The sequence below is a fragment of the Eulemur rufifrons genome, chromosome 8 (genome assembly GCF_041146395.1).
Source record: "Eulemur rufifrons isolate Redbay chromosome 8, OSU_ERuf_1, whole genome shotgun sequence".
Lineage (NCBI taxonomy): Eukaryota > Metazoa > Chordata > Mammalia > Primates > Lemuridae > Eulemur > Eulemur rufifrons.
In genome coordinates this window covers 66,016,139-66,039,999 of record NC_090990.1, presented here as the reverse complement: position 1 = coordinate 66,039,999, position 23,861 = coordinate 66,016,139, and the positions used below count along the sequence as shown (strand labels likewise).

Below are 23,861 nucleotides of genomic sequence, written 5' to 3'. Positions count from 1 at the left end.
AAAAAGTAGAGCAGAGGATACTAGGGGCTGAGAATGGTAAGGAGAGGGGAAGGACAGAGTGAGATTAAAGTACATGAGATTACAGCTAGATAGGTAGGTAGAATAAATTCCTGGGACCAATAACTAGAACCAATAATCTGGAATCTCAATAGTCTTTTTGTATTGTTTTTAAATGAATAGTTATTGAATTATCCGTTCTGATTATATATTATTAAAGCAATTATAATGATCATAGTCTTTTTATGAAGATGAATAATATGAATTTTTGGTATTGGCATTAACTTTAAAATTTGACTTAAAACAACACAAGCATATAAAGATTTAAGGAGGGGAAAAGCATTAGTTACCTGAACCTTCCAATTCTTCTTAAATGTGAAAACATTTCACCCCCAGGGACATATTCCATAACCATGTATAAATTAGAATTATCCTATGAACAAATAAGAAGAAAATAAATTAAAATTATGAAAACTAGGTAAAAATTATTTTAAGATTACACCATGCCACAGATTAGTCTGGGACTTTTGCTATTCCTACTCTTGCAGGGGACATTTAACTCTGAACAATTAAATATTGAGGCAATGAGATAATGCTATAGTGTATGCAAAGGAATTACAAAGCTAAAAAACAATTTGTAAAAGCTCATAAGAATATTTACATTTTAGGTACATGAGAGTAGTGATTTTAATATCTTAAACATATAGATTGTCATTTGATTTAAAGAATAAAGGGAGGAAAAAGGTTAAAATATTTCATATTCAACTTGCAATATGCCAAGTATCATTCCAAAGAGATGAGAAGCTGCCAGTTTAAAGAATAAATTTTATGCAACTTTATCAGACACTTGAATAGTGTAGCAAACACTGTTCTGCCTTGTATAAGTTAAAAGACTAGAACACAGATTACTAAGTAAAAGAAGATGGTGAGATCATAGCAGAACGTGTTCAAGAAAAGTAGAAGGTGTGTTGGGTATAAGAATTGCTTAATAAGACATCCCTATGGTTTTTGATAAATCGAAACATTTGATTTTGTAATACCATCTCATTTAGAATTACACATATCATCTTGAACAATTTCCCGAGGGAGAATCAAAACCTTTTCCAATGTTACCTAAGTTTATAAGCACAATGGATTTAATTACATAAGAACTAAAGATATTTCTTTTTTGTTTTTTCATATTATTCAGGCTTATCATCTGGTTTAGAATCCTATTCACAGCTTCGTATTTAAAAAAATACATCAGGTTGAAATATCTTATTTAGATATTAAATTTACCTTAAAAGAATACTCCAGTCGAACAAGAAAAGGAAAATTCACTGCCTGTAATATTCTTTTCTCATTCAAAGTATGCTCTATTTGCTTCAGTTTAACAACCTGTAATTGAAACATAAGTATATTTTAATGTACTTAAACAAAATTAAAAAGTTATTATTTTAAAAGAAAAAAAATAAAATTTTTTCCACATAATGAACTTAGATAAGCAAAATTGCTAGACTTGGATAAGGAAGATAATAACTACCAACTAGGATTCAAATGAAAGTCTTAATGGAGGATTTAAAACTGGGTCTTAAAAAGGTCAACTATGATTTCAGTTAAGAAGTGAAAGCTAAGTAGGAACAAGAAATAGACTCATAAAAAATTACTTAAAAAATTAATACGTCAAAGTACTTAGATCCTAATGAATTATAGTACACTAAAAAAGCTGGCCCAAACCATTGTAATAAGTACAGATTTTAAATACTTCAGAAGATAAGCAATGAAATTATTAAGGAAACATCAATAATTGAAAACTAGTGGGTAAAAATAAACTGTTCATTTTATATTACCCGAATAGATACAGGTACAAATTCTAAAACTTCCATGTACACCATCATAGAAGAGGATACAAAAAATATTGGGAAAAAAACTACTATGTATTTATAACAAATAGGTCATATAAGCTTAATCAAGCTTCCTCTGCATTGTCTACTCAATAGAAGGGGAAAATACTTTATCTTAACTTCATGATTGTATTCCACGTGGGATTCTATTTTGAATTTAAGAAAAGATGACCTTAGGGAAACATAAATAATTGTCTTGTATCTGTGTAAATCATTAGAGGGCGGCATTCTTTCTTGCTAGAGGCTTATTGTCAATGCAGGGATAACCACAGACATCAAGAAGTTAAATATTAATATAAAAGTTAAAAGTAATTAAAATATCAGCCAGTTATTGGTAGATAAAAAGAGAAGTATACCAATAATATTGAGCAAAGAATAATTGGGAGTCAGCAGATCCTGTATTCTACGGTATACCTTCTATTCAACCAACTTTGTGACTTTGGAGATGTTACTTCAACTCTTTGGACCTCACGTTTTTTAAATCTGTAACATGAAGTAGTTGGGTCACTGCTGTCCCCATTTTAACTAGTTACAATTTAGTCCATAATTATCACAATAAATTACAGCTGTCCCTCAGAATTCCTGAAAGATTGGTTCCAGGACCTTCCACAGAAACCAAAATGCCCGGATGCGCAAGTCCCTGATATAAAATAACATAGTTTCTGCATATAACCTAAGCACATCCTCTGTATATTTTATGTCATTTCTAGATTACTTATCATATCTAATATAATGTAAATGCTATGTAAATAATTGTTATGCTGTATTGTTTAGGGAATAATGACAAGAAGAAAAGTGTGTACATGTTCAGTACAGATGTAATTTTTTTCCAAGTATCTTGCATCCATGTTTGGTTGAACGTGGAACCCAAGCCAGCTGTGTATTAATTATGCATCATATAGTCACAATATGTAAGAATACAAATAGAATACAAATAGACATTATACTCCATCTGTTTAATAGTCTAGCCAATAAAACTGAAGTTAACCCTGAAGGTAAATAACAACAAATACACTAACCTTCTGTTTATCTAAGATCTTCATGGCATAATACTGTTCAGTGGCTTTATGTTTCACCAACATGACTCTTCCAAATGAACCTGTCCCAAGGGTTTTTTTCCTTTCAAAATCCTCGAGCCCAGCATTATTCTAAATATACATAAAAAATAAAAATAACTTTAAAATTAGAAATCCTCATAAAAAGACTATGATCATTATAATTGCTTTAATAACATATAATCAGAATGGATAATTCAATTTATAACTATCCATTTAAAAACAATGCAAAAAGACTATTGAGATTCTAGGTTATTGGTTCTATTTTCCTCTTTGAATAAGAAAGGATCTAATATCTGAGAAGAGAATTATATTGTAAAACAGAACATAATAGTAACAGGAGAAAATAAGAGCCTCAGTTGAAATATTAAAGATCATATTCCAATATGCATCCCTAATACTGGATTTCTAATAAATTAGTTCCATATTTTGATAATTACAAACTGACCAGAAGTATACTGGCAAAGACTCATGTAAGCCACAGTCTTAGTGCACTTAGAAATAACTGTAATGAATAGGTAAGCTGAAGGATCAGAGTCCTTTCACTGGAGTTACCTCTGAGGAAAGCACTGTCTTACTTCATTCCTGTCTTTATACAAGCTTATAGAACTCTATAATAGCATGAGAGATCCTGGTGGCTTTTTCTCTCTGCTGTTATAATAACCCAGTATTACCTAAGACAGTAACAATAAGGAAAGAAGAGTTCCTCATTCCACAAAGAACCAAAAGCCAGAGTCCAGAACAATAATCAGACTCTTTTTTTTTTCTTGAATAGATGTTTTGTTACAAGGAAACATCTTTGTTTGGCTTTGACTACAGCATAGAGCAAAGAATTGGAAGCATCAATCTATTGAATTTGTTGCTGCCACAACAAAATGAAAATTACGAGGAGCAAATTATGTGCTAAAGAGCAACAAGTAGTAATTGCTGACCTACTTCACGAAGATCTCCATGAATATATTAGAAAAATACTTGAAGGCCCAGTCTGTAGAGTGTTTAGCTTGAGAAAAATGTGATGCAGTATGATTCTTATATAAGAGGAATCTGGATAGCTATCGGAGTTCACTGTAGTTGGATTTGATTTCTATTGTAAATCAAACCTTGCCTTTTGAAACACATTTTAGCTTCTTGTTGGATCATTACAGAGACAGCAAGCAATCTAAGGTTTACATATAAAACTTGTTTTCATCATATTTTAATTTCACACTTCCAATAATTTTAAATTGCCATGAGATTCTTTATCGATGCACAAAAGCACTTATAAGTTTGAATTAATTTTATGGATTAATATTTAATTTTTTATTTTCTCAACATAGATGGATTAAAATGTTTAATATAGTCCCAATTAAATAATGGAAATAAGATTTATTAAAAGATAACAGAACATCTCTTTAGGCTAGTCACTGATTTTCTTTGTATTATAAAAAATATGTCATTTTCCTCATCTCCCTTAATGTTTCATGTTACATAATGTCTAACATTTTGTAATCAAATTGTCTAACAGTTGTGACTATGTTTTAAGTTACAAGTCATGTTCTAAATCTTGGTAATCCTGGCATCTTCAGAAAACATTTATTAGAATTCTTTAGTGAAAAAAATACTTGAAATAAAAACTTTTTTGTGCTAGAAAAAAAGACTTTCAAAATTTAATCTACTATTGAAGTTCATTAATTATTTGTAACTCTATAAAAGGATTTTTTGGGGAAAGTATAGATGGTTTTTTATACATACAGTTTTTAGATCTTAAGATCTGAAGTACTTAAATTATATAGAATATACCCTATTAAAATGTTGACAAAAGTATCCTGTATACTAGGCATGTTGCCAAAAGCCAAATATTTGTGATTAAGATTTGAAACTGTACAACAGGACTCTTATTGTTGCAATTAATAAAAATAATAAGATGACATCAAAGGCATAATTCAAAATTAATATAATATTAGAAAATATCAAGATTTTATAGCAACTTCGAGTTAGTATCAAAATTTATAATTACGTATTATACTAGAAATTAATTCCTTCTCTAATTCAGGTATACATAAATTTATTAATCAATGAATCAAAATAGAACATTATGGCAAAATTCCTATTTTAAGCTTATGTTTACTAATGCCACATGGAAATTAAAATTTTTGAGGTATTAAATTTCTTAGGCAGGAATCATGATTTTACTTAACACACGGTATTTAAATTGAAGAAAATCTGAATATTTCTTACCGGAGGAGGATTTTCCCATTTTTTCAAAAAGTCTTCTTTGGCTTTGGCTAGAAACTCTTTCACTGAAAATATATATAAAAACAAATTTGTCTTGTAAGAATATTTACATTACATGTATGAATATTTATATTACATATACATTTTTATATTACATATAAATATTCTCTCTTAAAAAAATACAGACTTATGTTAACTATTGTGATTAAAGGTATATTCACCACCATGTTACACTGGAGAATTAGTGTCTCTAAACAAGAAGCAAATATTTTCTCAAATTTCTAAGAATCTCTAATATTGTTCTATATGGAAACCACTTTGATAATTTCAAATCTAATAACAAAAATACTGTTTCTGAAAGCATACCAGAAAGTCAATGCAAAAAAGTTAGAAATTAATCCAGGACAAAATAGTGATTGTAAAAAAGCCAGAAGTGATATTAACAGAGCCTTTAAACACAAGAACTGAAAACAGCTAGAGAACATGAAACTGTTGATTTGTGGAATTTAAAATATAATTGATTTTGATGAAAAGCTGTTTCCAGGTTTAAGGATTTATGTTGTGTATTAGATTTGTGTTCTCTATACTAACGGCTGTAGAGAAAAGGAAAAACTACTGACTAACACATTTCCCACAAAGACTTAAAACAAAACAGAACAAAACATCACCAACAAAAAATCCAAACAGCCTAAAAATCTCATTCTAAATTTGCAGCAAAAACTAAATGTTTAAATGCCTAACTTATAATGTACACTAAAGTAAGACAAATCAAAACCAGATGTTCATATATTGATTAATAATAGCCACACTGTTTTATAGAGCAGTGGTTTGATCAAGTTTCAAATCTATAAATTAAGTGATGTATCATTTAAAAGTTTTCACCTTTTCATTGTCTTTCTCTAAAGTTATTAACAAGGGTTTCTGTTTACAAAACAACTTCAGGTGTTTAAAGACAAATAATAGGGATAAAATTCCAAAGAGCTAAAATGGCATTAACAAAATATATTCTTGTTCTTATTGTTATTAATAGGTATGAGAATGAAACCTGACTACACTAGAAGTAATTATTTTAGTGTTTCTTTTTGTTCAGAAAGTTCCCAATATTTCTCTATTTGAATCTATAAAGTAGAAAATAACATAAATAGGATTCAGATAGTGTTGAAATAATAAACAGCTAGAGTAGACAAAGTGAACTTGAAGTGGCACACTGGCAATTATTTTAGAAATACTAAGAGTGATGATGAGGATGAGGATGAGGATGATGAAAAGACAGAAATAAAGGTGGAAGTGAAGGACTCATAAATTCTTTAAGATCCCTAATGATACTGTAGTATTAAAGTGAGGTGTTTTAAGATACACATTATTATTTCCTGCTTTATCCCAATGTGTACCTTCAGCAAAAGACTGTTACTAACCAAAAAGGCTGCTGGCATTTTAAATGTTTTGAGATTTCAAAATGATGGCAAGCATCAAGAGCAGACATTAGTTTGTAAGTAACACTAGAGTATGAGTTTCTGAAGACATTATTTTACTACTTTCTGTAAACTGACCTTTGTATTTTCATATAAAATATTCTTAATACTTATTTTATAAAATTTGAGAAAAATAATTTTTAAAATTAGAATTTTCCCATTGTAGGAAAATCTCATGCACCAAAACAATGAATAAAATAATTTAACCTAATTATCCAAATATGATCTAATTTTTCTCTGGGGGTGGATTAAGGGTGGCAAATTCTTACATTTTTCTAGGAGTTTAGGATGGTTGAAGTCATCCTACTTCTAAAAGTTAATATATTAGTTACAACTGATGAAGAGTGGATTTTTAAGTACAATTCTTTTTTCATGGAGTAGACACATCTATCATGGCATTGACTTGGAAATGATGGCTATAAAATAAATTGAAAGCATAATTTATTGCAAAATACAACTGTGGCTTTTAAGAAACAACTTGTGATTCCCAAAATATACTTCTTATTTCTTTTGAAAGATATTTTTAGTTATCTTTTATTTATAGAACTTGCACATCAAGTTGCAGTACAAACTTCCCAGATGCCTGTATGAGTATAAATAATTTAGAGATAAGGAAGAGAATCAGAGAAAGAAAAAAAATCCCTAACATCCTGTTTCAGCTTCTCCTGTCACTTTATGTTAAGTAGATCTAGAGTCAAGAAAAAAATAACTGATCAAAGGAAGGTCTAGCAGTATTTGCTAAACATAGCAAGTTGAAAAAAATTCCTTTTCCCTAGCTGGTGATGTGCTAAAAGGAAAACTTCAGGTACCACTTACTTTTATCCATAATAGAATATTCAGGAAAGTCTTTAAAATAGTCTCTGTACTCATCAATATTCTGAGTTTACTGTCAATTAATACTGTAGAAAGTAAATAACAGTACTCATAAAAGTCTTATGTAAAAATGATCAGAAATGGGCATTAATCAAAGATATTAAATTTTGTGAATTATGTCAACATATAAAGGGATTTCCTTTTAATAAGGATGAGAATTAATTATAACGTCAAATGGTTTCATGAAGAAAACCCTGTTCCTGAAAAAATTTTTTGTCATATAAAAACACATATACATATGAAATCTCTAATTTATACGTGCATTATTTAGAGGCAAAGATGAACATAGATAACTCTTTGTCAAAATATGTTAACCAAAATATACATCTTATAAATAACAAAATAAAATTACCAAAAATAAAATATCTTATAATATGCTGGATTATGAATAAGTCTAAAGCACTAGGTAATCCAGAACCACATATATTTGCTTTGAATTTTATTTTTAGATAGTGATAGATTTAACTTCAAAATGCTTTTCTCTGGTTATTTAAAAAATTTCTATCCACTGACATAGGTGTTGGCAGCTAATTAATAAAATAAGAGGGGGGTAGATGGCCAGATTCAAACATTGCACCACATTCAATCCAGAATTCCCTATAAAGCATATATTAATACTTCGAAGTTCTCAATTTTATAGTTTACTTGTGTTCTAATACATAAGCCATATCTATCTATATTTAACCATTTAAACCATTGTGATGGTTTTAGAGCTTGGCACATCTGAGTTAGAATATTAGCTTTAACATTTCTTGGCTGTGTGATCAGAGATACCTATCCCCAAAGTGTCTGACAGTGATTAGTAACTCTTCATAAGAAAAAATACATCAAAGAAGAATTTTTCTGCAAATATATTTTATTCCGTATTGGTCGATAATAGAGCCAACTAGGTACTACAAAAATAAGAAGGACATATCAAAAATGAACTCCATTTATTCCCAGAAGTATACATTTTCAATTATATTTATTTTCTCCTCAGTTTGTATCATTTAGAGTCTATCATACTGCATTCTAAAGGAAATGAGCATTCTGAAGGAGGCTGTAGGTTCACCCAAGGTTTATTTGCAGGAACATTCACCCATATTCACGAGATGATAAAAGAAAAAAAAAACGATAATTTTTATGCATTTCCACAAATTCATAAAAACACGACTTAATTCTTATCCCTCCAAATATTTTTGAATGTTCTCATACACAGGACATAGTATAAAAATCAGATTTCAAAGTGCATTTTAAATATTAGGAAAACTGACTAAAAATTCAAGCATGGCATAACTTTATCTCATATAATTCAGATAATTCTAAGTAGTATGATAAGAATGTTTCACTAATAACATTCAGCAAATTTATTTATTAGATATTTTGGGGTACTGTGTTAGATAAACTAGATTACTGCTTACCATAAGTAGAACATGTCATTAGTTATAGTATGCCATTATCCAGTTCTTAAAAGAGTATTACTCATATTTTGTAAGAAGAGTTTACAAATCTATTTTAAGATTTATAAATAGATTATAACTACTCTAAATGCTGAGCTCTTCAGTTTCTTTGTAATGAGATAAATTTTGCCTTCCTTTTCTATACAACTGTAACTTTAATTTATGTGAGAAAAATAGAAAGGAAACAAGCAGACAATAGATCAAAATAGAGTAAAAACATCCTTGGGTAAATACCCAGTTAAAATATTAGCTAGCTCATTCAAAGTTTACAACAGTATATATATTTTAAAAACTACTCATTAACCTGCATAATCTAATTTAAATGGTATATATTAATCTGTCTTCTGCTACCCTATGTATCTTCCACTGCTTCAGGGTGCTAAATGTATTGTTTTTAAATTTTACACAAGAAACTGCAATATAAATCATTTCTACAGATAAAACCCAACACAAAACTAAACAAATCATTTCCTTCATCAACAAAAATATTTTATTAATTCAACATACTTAATACAATATAACTTTATAAGGAGAATTAACACTTGCAAACAACAAAGTAAAAAGTTTTAAAGGTAATATTTGTTTTATTAAAAAGTAGTTGCCTACCAGATATTTCTGAAGAGGAGCAAGCTTGTGTCCAAAAGATAAATTAAACAATGATTAAATTACACTCATAAAAATAACATTAGCATAAAGTTACCTATACATTTTCCCAGAATATTTATACACAGAAATAAAATGTTAATGTGGAAACTCAATAATTTGACTGCATGTATTCAAATAGGATACCTTAAAATTAAATAGTAAAGAAATAAAACCAATAACTATTGTTTAGTGTCAAAATCAATACCATTCTAATTTTCCTTAAATCAATAATTAACAAAAACTATAACGCCTCATGACAATAGGGCTAACAATTTGAAGAAGCAAATATTGAAATACAAATCCTGTAACTATTGCAATACCATCTCTGAACTTCTGATATTCAGTTAAACTTCACTGTAGGAAAGACACTGTAAATTATAACACCTTGTTTATTCCCTTCTGAAAGACTTGTGTCTTTCAGGCATTCCACTTCCTTGGTGTTATTTTAAGAATCTTTTCAACAATATTTATTGAGCGCAGTTTAGTGGTGTCAGATTCTGAGCTAGACTCTGTGAATACTACAAAGATACAAAATATCTCCTGTTAAGGGAATGAGAAGCTAATGGGGAGATAGATGAATCATTATATTAGAATGTGACAAGGACTACGACAAAGGCAATTATATGGTGCTATGAGACCTTGTAAGAGAAAATTCTTGGCCAGTAAGGTACAGAATAATAGGAGGCACAGCATTTGTTCTGAATCTTGAAGAATAAAGAATTCCTCTGGCAGATAAAGTTGGGGAATAAGACATTCTAGGCTGAGATGATCTGATATAAAAGGCATGGAGGAAGAGCATGGTTTATCCAGGAAATGGCAACTGACTTGTAACAGCTGCAACATGGGGTGTGAGTGTACAACAGCAGGGGAGGGGAGGTGCACTGGCAAGCAGGTGCCCAACCATGGAGGGACTTGTTTGCCATGGTGATGCTTTTCAATGTGTGGGAGGGAAGGAGATCAAGCTGCGTTAGTTCACAGTTACTAGACTCTATTTCTTCAGGGAAATAGAAGGCAAGATGACTTGCTGAGAGCGCGGGGAGCCCGGTGGAGTAATGAGGGATGACGAGGATTAGCGGCTGGAATATTTTATACCTAGATGGCTGTCTATATGGGGAATAAAAGACAGGGCTACTCTAAAATTTTCTATTGGGGAAAAAACAAGTATTAGGTACTATAAGCAATTATATGTTTTTAGTGCTTTTTTTGTAATAACAGTTCAAAAATTTGTTACTAAACAAATTATAATTCACGTGCCCCCTACTGTCTTTGTATTTTCATCTCTCTCCTTTACCTTCATAAAAGCATTATTCTATTTCAGAATTATTTAGTGTACGTCAGAAAGCACAAAACAGTATGGAAACTGAGTAAATTACCATGAAAATACCAAGTTTTATCAACAAATATTAGTAACAGAAGAGGACAGTCTTTCAAAATCTCTAGAAAGTGTAAATCTAGTGGAATGTATTAGTTTATCCTCTGCCACCCCTACTTCAAACACCCACCTCTTTAGAACTCTATATTGGGTATTTCTAAGAATACCCCCGCTGCCCACATACACACTGTACTACAAATATTTTCAGTAAATAGGTCTCCTATAAAAATTAAATATAAAATATTCTAATTGCCAAAAAATACTTCATAAAAATCCAACTTATAATAATCAAAGTAACAGAATTATTCTGGTAAAAGTGGTTTCCTACCAGATGCATCTGATGATTTGCGAGCTTGATCAAAAAGAATAAATAAATTAAACAGAGATTAAATAACATATAAAATAACATACCCATAAGAAGTTACCCATCCATAAATGTTCACTAGTATATTACACATTGAAATAGAATGAATAAAACACTTAAGCATACATATTAGAAAATGTCTTATATAAGGATTACAACAAATTCTTTGAGTATATATATTTTTAACCAACCAAAAACCCTACTTTGGAAATGTGTTTATAAATTATCATATTCTATCCCTTTAATCTGAAGGGTAATTGTGGTCACTTTGCTAAGGGGCACTTTACTTGCCTCACCATATTCAAACATGTTCATTCAAGGTAAATTCACTATAACCTTAAAAACGACAGTGGGTACAACAAATAACTTTGTGTAGTTTATTGGATTGGGCCATGCCTACCTTTGATTTCTAAGATACTAATTAGTCTTTCTATAAATACTAAAGTCTCACATAAATGAGTGTTTGGAAATTTAATAGGTAGTAAAAGCTGCATTTGCTATGACAATATTTATTTTACTCTTCTTTCCTCTCTTTATGTTTTATTATTTGTTAATTCTTTTTCAAGTCTTGGTTACAAGTGAACGGTATAATTGATTAACTCACTAAATTGTGAAAAAATAAAAATTTTATTATAGTGTTTGTACAGAAAAAATATAAAAACTTTTTATGAGATGTATTTAAATCAAATTCTAGAAAGAAATACATTAACTTATTGGACATCTACATGGACAGATGGATACACTATGAGTCCACATTCACCACTAATCACATGTACATGCTCTCTCTTCCAACAGCTCTCTATCTGGGGATACTGAAGATTTTCTAGCTCATCCATTCCATGTTTGATTAGAGATGTTTGCTATAGGATTTTATAATGAAAACTTAAACTACATTTATAGTCATAAAACTAATGACCCAGGCAGTCTTCAAAATGTTCTTTGAAATGCATTTTACTTCCTTAGTTGTTCACTGAGGCTTTTTGTTAATGGAAATATTGTATCTACCACAATCATATGTCAAGGAATTTCCAGACATTTCTGCATTCAAATATTGTCTTGTTGCCACAGTATAAAGTTATGGGTAGATCCCTAGATGACAGGGAATGCACGTGATCAACTTAGTAACAAATTGTTCAATAAATGGTTGTGTCAATTTATAGCCCTCCCACCACATTCTTGATGCTCCATATTTTCAACAAAAAATGTTAATGTCACACTTTCCAATTTTTGCTAATCTAATGAGTATGAGGTCATATCTTCTTGTTAAAAATTAGGTAAATAACTCTCAGTAGAATGCTATAATTTTTCCCTTACATGTCTTATTACTCTTTTATTAGATTTAGTCCTAGGTTCTTTAGAGCTTTGGTTGCTATTGTAAAAGGGAGACTTTTTAAAAATTAACTTTTCTTTTTGTTGCTGATGTATAGAACATAGTGGATGTTTATATGTTGGTTTTATTATATCTGGCAATCTATCCAGACTGTCTTATCAATTCTAAAATCATATTGGTATTAATAGATTCTCTTGAGTTTTCTATGTAGACCATCACATACCATCTGTGAATAATGACAATTTGTTCTATCCATCTTTTGCTTGTCTTACTGTGCCGGTTATGACAAACAGTGCAATGATGTATAGAAACAGTGACAGTAGGCATCCTTTTCTTATTCCTAACTTCAGAGAAAATGTTTCTAACTAATTTTCTTTTCCCATACTTTACTTGTAAAACAATTCTAGACTCAACAAATGAATCTAAGAATATTTTCTCTTTTTCAATGCTCTGGAAGATATTGTACAAGACTGACATTTTTGTTCTTTGAATATTTCTTAGATTTTGACTGTAGAACAGTCCTAAATTTGTTATTTTGAATAAAGATTTTAACTATGATTCAAATTCTTAAATAGGCATAGTTCTAATCAGTTCTTTTAAAAACAGTTTTCCATGAACCAAACTTTGCTTCCTCTGTATCTTTATTTTCTATGAATATTTCACTAATTTTTGTCCATGTCTTTATCAGTTTCTTTCTTCTTTTGATTTACCATGCTGTGCTTATCCTAACTTGTTTACTTACATCATGAATGTCTTTCTCCTTTCCTATTTTAAGCATTTAAAAATTTATCTCTAAATCCATTTTGGCTTCACCTCACACGTTCTGATATGTAGTTGAATTTTAATTTCTATCATGGATTAATTCTTGACCAGTGAGTTATTTGAAATTTTTAAATCTTCAAATATATACATTTGTGTGTTTGTTAGTTTTTTTAGCCTTTTATTATTGGTTGAACTTAACTGCCTTGTGATCAGACTGTAGCCTGTATATCAATTCTTCAAAATTTGTTGGATATGTGTAGTCCTGCAACCAATTTTGTAAGTGTTCTGTATAATTCTGTGTATTCTCTAATTACTGGGTAAGAATTCTCTCTATACATCTATAAATCTTATGTATTTTTCCCTGTAAATGGGTAAATTTTGTTTTATGTATTTTGGGGTTCTGTTAGAGGTGTATACAATTTTTCTCTTATATATTTCTTTTTTATGTCATTAATTTTAAATAGTAGCCTGTACGTGACAATTCTACTATGGCTACAGACAATTCTTGGGAGGGTCTAATCCTGTTGTGTCTAAATATCACTTGTAGTAGATGTGTGTGTGTATGTGTGTGTGTCTATTTTGTTTTTGGATTGTGAACTCTGAGTTCAGAGGGGCTTTATCTGTGAGAAACCTATAGGACTTGATCTGAGGATGTGTCCCAACAGAGGGTTTGTATTAGCTTCTGCCTAGTGTACTGTGTATGCTACCAGTCTGTAATTGCTCTGATAATGTATTTTATTGGCGGTTCCTAGACCACAAAATTAATACACATTAAAACCCGAAATCTACTTGAGGGGAGGCAGTTGATTACAAATTCTTGGGAGAAGCATCCCACAACGTGCGCACAGGTCTCTACCTTGCTCCCAGGAACCCAAGCCAAGGAATACAAGTTCTTTATTTTCTCCCTGTGTTAGTGAAGAGGTTTTATTTTCTACCCTATGCTTTCACTGAGGTTATGATCCTTTGAGGTTCCTAGCTTTATACAGGGGTCTAAAAAATCGCAAATTGTGTGAATCATAGAACTTGTCTTCCATCCCTTTGAGGCCATTTTAAACAAAAGTGCTTTGGTCACCAAGGCATGAAAATCTCCTCAGAGTAGTCAAGGTACACTCCCCCTTACAGCTCTGATCTTCATTTACCACTTCATTTTTCGCACTTTGGGAATTTCTTTTAACTCTTGCAAACTCAGGTATTCATTTAAATGGATGATTGTTATAGTTCATCCAGCATTTCAAGGTATTGTTGATCTTCAACAATTTTTGTCCTAAAAATGTTTTCAAGTTATCTAGTGTCCAATTTTGGAGCTTCATGTTAGGATGTAAGATGCAAAGAGACCTGGATGTTTATGGAATTCATTTTTTATGCTTGAAATTCCAAATTTTCACCAGGATATATTTAAGTGTTGTCATCTTTGTTAGTCTTGTCAAAACACAATGAGCTCTTTCAATATACAGATTCAGGTTTTTCTTTAACTAAGAAGTTTTCCTGAATCACATTTGATTATAACTTCTGTTCTAGTAATCATATCTGTAATGTGAGAATTTGCTATTTATTCAATTTGTAGAATGCCCTACTTTTATTGATTTCTTTTTGTCCTACTGTTATGTAACATACTTTTCCCCTCATAAATTTTTATCTTGTACATTTCCCCTACATTCTGGTAGAGTTTATATGCACATTATTAATTTACTGCTCTTTACTGACTCTAATGCAGCTTTGTATTCTGGAAATACCAGGTTTATTTTCTTATACTCTTTCCTTATCACATCATTATGCTTCTTTTCCATTCCTGCCCCTCAGCCAGCAATCATTTCATTCTAGTTTGCTGTTTTATTTTCTTATCTCTCATGTCTTAATTCACTGACTCCATGTTCACTTGACATTTTTAAGAATTAACACAGTGATATCTATAATTTCTTATGTTTGTACCTTCCTGAACAAATATTTTCTAAATATAATTTCATTCTCTTCCTCTTGAAGACTGCGATTTTATTCTTTTATGGTGCATAACCTTTTTTATAAGCTCCATGTTGTTTATTTCTTGTTTCTTCATTCATGGACAATTAGAAACTTTTCAAAACTTTATAAATGCCCCAAATAAGGTAAGTGGTTTTTCTTTGGACTCTCTTACTTCCTATTTAGGTGCTATTAGAATTAACTCCTCAGATCTTTTAGTTTATACATATACATATTTATATTATCAGTTAAAGAATCCAGTAACCTTCAGAATTGGGAATGTAGCCAGGACTATAGGGTTCCTTGTTGGTGGCGGTGCCTACCACATCAAGGGAGACCTTTTCCACATCTGAAAGAAGAAAGGCCACTTTTCCAACTTTGCCTAACCTAATAAATTGTTAGTTGCCCCACTATATCCATTTTAGAATGAAATAATTAGCAGTGTTGGATCTTCCACTCATTTTTCCCCCAGTCTTTCTTCTAAGCCTCGTCCCTCCAAGTTAACGTGGGAAAAACTATTGTTTATTTCTTTTCTGCAAAGGCAAGCTACCCAAATTAGAACTGTTAGTTACAACTTGGAGCCTGATCATAAATATGATCCTATACATTTTGGGACAAACGTATAAGATCATACATACTAAGGACAAATCCTTAGTTTCAGGACAGGGGTACTGTTTTCCCAGTTTTGTGTTCTTATAGTATTTTCAGTCAGGATCTAGAAAGGGAAATTAATTAAGTGCTCGTGTTCAAGTCTGCAACTTTCCTGTAACTCATAGCAGGTTAATGCCTTCTTCTTCAGATTTGCCCCCCACTACAGCTGGGCCAGAGTTCTCACCTAGGATTTTGATACAGTGATGCTAGTTACATCGATAAACACATGAACCAGGAATACACATAACTCTGAACATATCAGATGACTAACCTCCATCTTGTGCAAGCAGCAGAGAAAACTATTCTGCACACAGTGAGGATAACAAAGCAGATACAAGGAGAAAAGTAAAGAAATCATGTGCTCTCAGAGAGAAAAATTGAGAAAAGGTACTATTACGATTCAGTCAGCTTTTCACATCTCAATTCTAGTCCTTGGTAAAGCTCAACTTTACTTTTTACCTTTGAGCTCCATGACATACTCTTCATCCTGATAATACCTGTATCTTTTTCTGCTTAAGCCTATTTGAGTAGGTTGCTATTTCTTCTAGTCAAAAGGGCCTTAAGACAGACAGACAGATTGATTTTTAGAGGGCTTTCTTTAGTATTCATAAAACCTGGTTGCTCAACAAGAGCAAAAACTTCATAAAAAGAGTTATGAGTATGAAAAAAAAATTAGAAAGTGAAAGCTTTTTTCACACTTAAAATCAATATTTTTAAATACTAGAAAGATAAAAGTTCTGATTAGTACAATTTAATATCTTAATCATTTAATCTGACTTCATACTACAAAGATGATTCAGTAATAAGTAAATACTGTGATTATTGTATTTTCTGAACCAAAAAAATCAAAACACACAACTGATACTTTTCATTGGTAATGTAAGAAAAGTGTTTAGATATATAAAAAATGTCATTTTTTTACATTAGTCATTCATTTATTCTACAAGTATTTATGGGTTTTTTGCGGTGTTTGGGGGACTGGAGTAACTATTGGAAACACACAATGAACAAGGTGCTATCCTTGACTTAAGGATTTCAAAGTTTAGAGGTTAGAAACTGACACACAAATATATAATTTCAATATAATACAATAATTGTTAGAGTTTTTAAGTTTGCTTTGGGAGTACAGAGAAATCACCTAATTCTACAGAGTCGATGATGAAGGCATTAAAAAGCATAGCTGGTTCTCAGAGATTTTATGACAAAGAATATAAATATGGAAAGTTAGCAAGAAATTATATGTAGTATAGTATGGCTAGATCAAAATTTGTGAGAGAGATGCAAATAAAGCCAGAAAGGCAGGTCATTGATCTCATATGCCCTACTAAGGAGTTTAACTTTTCTCTTAGAGGCAATAAGGAATAATTGAAAGTTTTCATACTGGATTAAGAAATGAGCATATTTGCATCTTAAAAATTGCAATGTGGAAAATGGTCTGATGGGATATAAATCTGGAAGCTGGGGGACCAGTGAAGCAGTTATTATAATAGGACTGAGAAGAGATCTGGAATACCTGATCTAAAAGCATTCCCACTATCAGTGAGATTGGAGAAAACTGAGTGATTTCTGATGTGAAACCAATAGAACTTAATGACTGAGTGTATGCCTGAGGGTAAGAAACAAGGTTTCTGATTTTACTACCTGCCTGGGCAGTGGGATCATTAACAGAAACCAGAATCTATGAAAAAGGAGCAGATTTGGGCATGGGAAGACAAAATTCACTTTTGAACTGAATGCTCAGGTAATGACTGAAGATGTAGGCATGGATGAGATTATTTGGTGAGAATGTCGCATTAAAAGAAGGCCAAAGATAGATTCCCAGAGAAAACTACCATTTAATTGACAGGAAGGAGAAATGAAATAGCTTTATAGCTAGAAAAGTACCACGTACACATAAATACCACATGTATAGTTGTAGACTTAGATAAAAAGGACCAACATTTGCTTATTTTTACAAATAAAACCACATTTCACTTGTAATTTTCCACTGAAATGGCTAAGGCATTTAACCACTTATGACATGAGCAAAATTACTTGAAATTGGACAATCCTGAAAAGGTCAGAATGTCTAGTTGTGATTACTATGATAGAAAAAGGCTATAAGGGAAGGCCAATATGATCAAGTATATCAAATACTATCCATAATCCATAGCTTTACTTGAAAGAAAAATAAAGCAATAGAGAAGCAGCAATAATTTTTTTACAGCTAAATCCAACACAGCCTATTGTAAAAACCTCCAGAACATCACAGTGGTTACCTAAAGATCTTAGGTTACATGCCAAATTTTCAAAGAGAAAACAAACATTGGCCTGATTCAAAGAAATAAAAGTATGATAACTAGCTATATTCAGTTTTGATATCCATAGACATCCTAAGGAATATTAACATGTTGATTGTGTAATACTGGTCCAAATTTAAAACATAAAATCAGAAAGATCTACTTTGATGATTGGAGAATAAAAATCCAGTTCATTCCTAATATTTTGCAAGTAAAAATGTCCCTTTAATGTCTAATATCATTCTATAAACAAATATATAACAGTGTTTAAGAGGCTTATATTGTTTTGCAGCAGGATAAAGAATATTTATTGATGATAATGAGGCGATCTCCAGTTATAAAGAAAGAAAATGTTGATTGATTTTGAATTCTGTCATTATACAGCAAAACTCCAATTCTCTCAGGCTCTGAATTCCAATTTCAAATCTCTTAAGTGTAAATCATAGGTCTGTTATGTTATCAGAGAAACCATATGACATTTCCCCTGAAAATATCTAAATCAAAGGTTAACTTCTAAACATTCTCTTAAGATGCTAATGAATTATGCTTTAAGCAAGTATTTCTCACTCTCACAACAGGATATCTATTTTTAGCTGCAGGTTTGGCTTGAAGTGACAGCTTTTACCCTGTGATAAACTGCAGTATATATACTGTAGTACATTTTCTCAAAAAGCAATTCTGGAAATTTTTAGAAAAAAAATAAATCATATTAAATAACAAAAAAGAGACCAGTTATCACAAATGTATTCATTCTAATAAATTATTTTCCCCAAAAATCTGTTTCTTAAAAATTTTAACAAAGCCTCCAAAACCAAAATGCATATATTTATTTCATCATTAAATCCTTATTTCTCAATGAATTTTAGGTAAAAGCAACCAACGAATCAACAAAATTTTGGCAGCATCTTATTTTAAGATTACTATTTGAAAAAACATAATCAAAAAGAATCTAACAAAAATTAGTATTAGGATGACAAAGATAATCAAGGGAAAGTTTAATTATCTTCAGGATTAGGTATTTTTAAAAATTCCTCTTTTATCATGGTGGGTCTTCTAGTCACTAATTTATAACAGAATTAATAACAGAGCATAATGAATACATTAAATCAAACCATAAAGAAAATTAGTAACTGATTATTGGTATTGACTATTAATAGTGGCATTAATTGTTTACAGTTCTTAATGGCTTTTAAAAGCAATTTACTATAATGCCTAATTTGCAAAAGCATCAATACAAAATACAATTCACTGTAGCTCTGGCTTTACATCCCCTTAAAAATATTTTTTCTTCTTATAGTTAAATATTTTTTAAAAATATACAACTGCAGAGTCTCAGAGAGCATACTTACCACTCATGATGAAAACCAACCTTTCCAAAACATATTGCTCAAAACAACAATCCAACAGCAAAGGGAATTATGCTAATCTCTAGAGGGAGAAGAACCGATGGTGTAAACACATACACTGGAACATGCAGCACACAGAAAATGAAAAGAGCTTTCTTTTGTTTTAAAAAGAAAAGTCCCTAGAAGCAAAGCATAACTGTCTGGCATGAGATATCACTAGTAAACATCAGATTAATGCTGAAGATGTATATAACTAGATTTAATCTCTTTCAAGCTAGTTATCCTAGCCTCCTTCATATACCACTAGAACAACTCAAAATGGCAGGGAGAAAATGTTCGAACCAGGATGTATAAGATGTTCTCAATTATATCAGCATGAGTTGTTACCACGGCAACATTAGACCAGAATTATCGGTTCACTTGTAACCAAGGAGTAGCTTTTCTAAAGCTTTAAGCAACCAAGACAAATAAAATACCTTTTTATTTTAGAGCCACATGATTCTCAAATTACCACGTCCCTTAAATTTAAGCACTAATCTACCCTTTTTACATTTTTCAAAGATATAAAAAAATTGCTGTTTTCTTCAAATACTCACACAATCCCATGTTGAACCTGGCAAGGAGCAAACAGCAGAATGATTGCACCTAAACGTCTTTCAATTACACCAGCTCTTACTGCTAGCTGTGGACCTCACTGATATTAAAATGCTGTGTGCTGTTGCTAGTGACTATTGGCGATGAATCTTATTGCCCAGATCGCTGATAGCTTTCATTTTTCATGAGCCAGAAAGCTATACTGCAGCACAAATGTTAACCATTTAAACATTCTATATTATGGAAGAGACAAAATATAATACTATATATATCTCTGCATTTATAAAGGAGAATCATAGAATAACATTTATCAACTTCCATTAAATTCAGCATTACAAATGGTGTCAGATGCCATCCATGTGGTATTCGGAAGAAGATAATACACAAAAAAGTTACTGGCAATTATTGTGGAAGTGTTAAATTCCTCATAGCAAACAGGATTAAGATGACAGATTGTATAGCAAGGTGAGCAGACTGGATGGCGTGGTGAACAGACTGTTTTGATTCCCAGAGACCCAAAATTTGTACCAAATGGTACAAAGGATCTATAGAATGGTGCCTTATTAAGAGGAACTTTAGCAAGTGAATTTGCCATTTTAAAAGTTGCCAGGTGAGGCAGGGCTTCTGGTGATGGAGAAGTAAGTCAGAAAATCTCCCCAAGAAACAACTATGGAGTTGGACAAATTGTCAAAAATAATGATTTCATGGCTCTGGAAATTGAGGAGTATTTATTCATGAAAAACTGCTGAACTTTGCATAAGAACAGTAGGAGTCTGTGATGTTCTTGCCTGGGACTGCTCCTATTCCTTCACAGCTCAGTCAGTACAGTAATTCTACCAGGGAAGGGCTGGTCATGAAAACTAGCAGCTTCCCTGCTGTAGGGGGCTGACTTGTGTTGGAGTGAAGGTCAAAAACCCATTAGTGATATTGTCAACAACAACAACAAAAACTAAAGCTGTAAGAACTTAATCGGGAAAGTGCCCAGCTCTTCAAGTCTAAGGTTGCAGCCCTGATAGGGATGAGCAGCAGACTGTGGTCTAGCAAGAAATTTAACAGGGAAAATGGAAATGAGAGTCAGATAAGGGCTAGATAAGTTCTCCACATATCCCTGGCTGACTAGGAGGCTATGACATGCACAACAGGGCCCAGTGGAAAGTCAAAGCTGGTACAGACTTGAAAACTACCTGAACATTGAATGTGTCCCCAATTAGCACACAGTTCCATCAGCACTGACTGGTCCAGGTGTTCGAGCACAACCTCTGATCAACTGTTGAATAAAAACTAAGCTATGGAGACACAGGACAATCTCTAAGAAGCTAGGTTAAAAAATAAAACTTAGAATCAGAAAAAATACTGATCAGAAAAAGTAGCAGTCACACATCATAGGGGATACAGATTCCATACATTAAGACCAAGGAAGTTATTAAAACAAAATAAAACATAAACAAAACTAACTCTCAGGGAAGAAAGAATAATCAGAATCCAGAACTATTACAATATTTTATTTTAACAATTTTTGACAAAAAATTGTATAATCCATAATGACTAAAAAACAGTAGTCAATAGAAAATGTCTCTGAATGGGCCCAGATCTAGGATTTAGCAAAGACTTCACAACATCTATTATGAATATGTAAAAAGAATTTTTTAAAAACTGTGTTTATGTTTAAAGAATAAAAGGAGAATATGATGGCAATGATATCACAAATAGAAAATTTCAATACAGAAAACAAAACTATTTAAAAAATCAAAAGCATAGGCTTGAAAAGTACAATAACCAAAATTTTAAAATTCACTACAGGCCAAATAGAAGATTTGTAAGAGCAAAAGACCAAATCAGTGAACTTGAAGATAGATAATGGAAATCATTCAGTCAAAGAACACCGAGAAAAAAGAAGAAAAATGAACAGAGCCTCAGAAACATGTGGGATATCAAAGGTACCAACATTCATCTAGTGGAAATTAGAAGGAGAAAAAAGAGACAAAGGGTGAAGAAAATATATTTGAAGAAATAATGGCTGAAAATGTCCCAATTTTGATGAAAAATATTAACCTGCAGATCCAAGAAGCTCAACTAATGCCGACTAAGATAAACACAAAAGAGATACACACTTAGACACATCATAATCAAGTTGTTGAAAGATAAAGACAAAGAGAAAATCTTGAAAGTAGCAAGAGAGAAATGACTAATCACGTATAGGAAAAAACCAGTATGATTAATGATGACTTCTCACTAGAAATGAGAGACCAGAAAAAAAGTGGAATGACATATTAAAATTGCCAAAAGGGAAACGAAACAAACTTGTTTCGTTTTGAAGGAAAACTATCCTTCAAAATAAATGTGAAATAAAACATTCCCAGGTAAACAACAAACAACTGGTTATATATTTTGCAAGCAGAAATGTTTGATGAAATCCTTAAGGCTGGAAGGAAATGCCACTAGACAATAACTCTAATTGACAGGAAGAAATGAAGAACACTGAAAATGGTAAATGTGTAAGTCAGAGGCTATATAAATACACGCTTTTCTGTCTTTCTTAATTTCTTTAAAAGACTTAAAATTGTATGAAGCAATAATTTTAACACTGTATTGCCAAGTTTATAAAACATATAGATGCGATATATGTGAAAAAACACAAATTTGCAAAAGAAATGGAGCTATATTGGATCAATGGGGTTCTATTTTACTAGAATTAAATCAATATTCTCCTGAAGTAGATTTTGATAAGATAAAAATGCATATTATATCCCCTAAAGCAACTATTGAGAAAACATCTTTTAAAAATTAATTAAAAAATCACAAGAGAGGAATTCAAATGGCACACTATGTATATTTGTTTAATACAAAAGAAGGCAATAGAAAAGGAAAAGAGGAGCAATAACAAAAACTATGAGACATATAGAAAACAAACAGTAAAATGGAAAATAGAAATTCAACCATATCAATAATTACATTAAATATGAATAGAAGAAACACAAATCAAAGGGCAGGAATTATTAGACTGGATAATAAATCAAGGTCAAACTACCTGCTATGTATAAGAGATGCATTTTAGATTTAAAAATATAAATAGCTTGAAAACAAAAGGAAGAAAATGATTTATCATGCAAACCGTAACCATAAGATAGCTGAAGTACCTATACCAATATCAGACAAAACAGACTTTAATTTGAGAAATATTACTAGAGACAAAAAGAACATTTTATATTGATAAAAGGGCTAATATATCTGGGAAATTTGACAATTAGAAAGGTATATGCGGCCGGGCGCGGTGGCTCACGCCTGTAATCCTAGCACTCTGGGAGGCCGAGGTGGGCGGATCGTTTGAGCTCAGGAGTTCGAGACCAGCCTGAGCAAGAGCGAGACCCCATCTCTACTAAAAATAGAAAGAAATTATATGGACAGCTAAAAATATATATAGAAAAAATTAGCCGGGCATGGTGGCACATGCCTGTAGTCCCAGCTACTCGGGAGGCTGAGACAGGAGGATCGCTTGAGTTCAGGAGTTTGAGGTTGCTGTGAGCTAGGCTGACGCCACGGCACTCATTCTAGCCTGGGCAACAGAGTGAGACTCTGTCTCAAAAAAAAAAAAAAAAAAAAAAAAAAAGAAAGGTATATGCATTGAACCA

At 31.6% G+C, this 23,861-nt stretch overlaps 1 protein-coding gene across 14 annotated transcripts in view; it reads right to left on the bottom strand.

Annotated features, from left to right (window-relative positions):
• Positions 1 to 23,861, bottom strand: part of PRKACB (protein kinase cAMP-activated catalytic subunit beta) — a 125,522-nt gene that overhangs the window by 33,655 nt on the left and 68,006 nt on the right. For 4 of the 14 annotated variants that reach the window (XM_069478124.1, XM_069478133.1, XM_069478121.1 and 1 more), the window contains exons 2-5: positions 5,153 to 5,214; positions 2,900 to 3,028; positions 1,276 to 1,374; positions 348 to 430 (exon numbers count right to left, since the gene is read on the bottom strand). In XM_069478124.1, coding sequence (XP_069334225.1) covers positions 348 to 430; positions 1,276 to 1,374; positions 2,900 to 3,028; positions 5,153 to 5,214 — 373 coding nt within the window. Of the gene's footprint in view, positions 1 to 347; positions 431 to 1,275; positions 1,375 to 2,899; positions 3,029 to 5,152; positions 5,215 to 9,539; positions 9,564 to 11,278; positions 11,303 to 19,641; positions 19,962 to 20,234; positions 20,353 to 23,861 lie in introns of those variants that run through there. The other 10 variants (XM_069478123.1, XM_069478132.1, XM_069478128.1 and 7 more) reach the window with 7 other exon arrangements.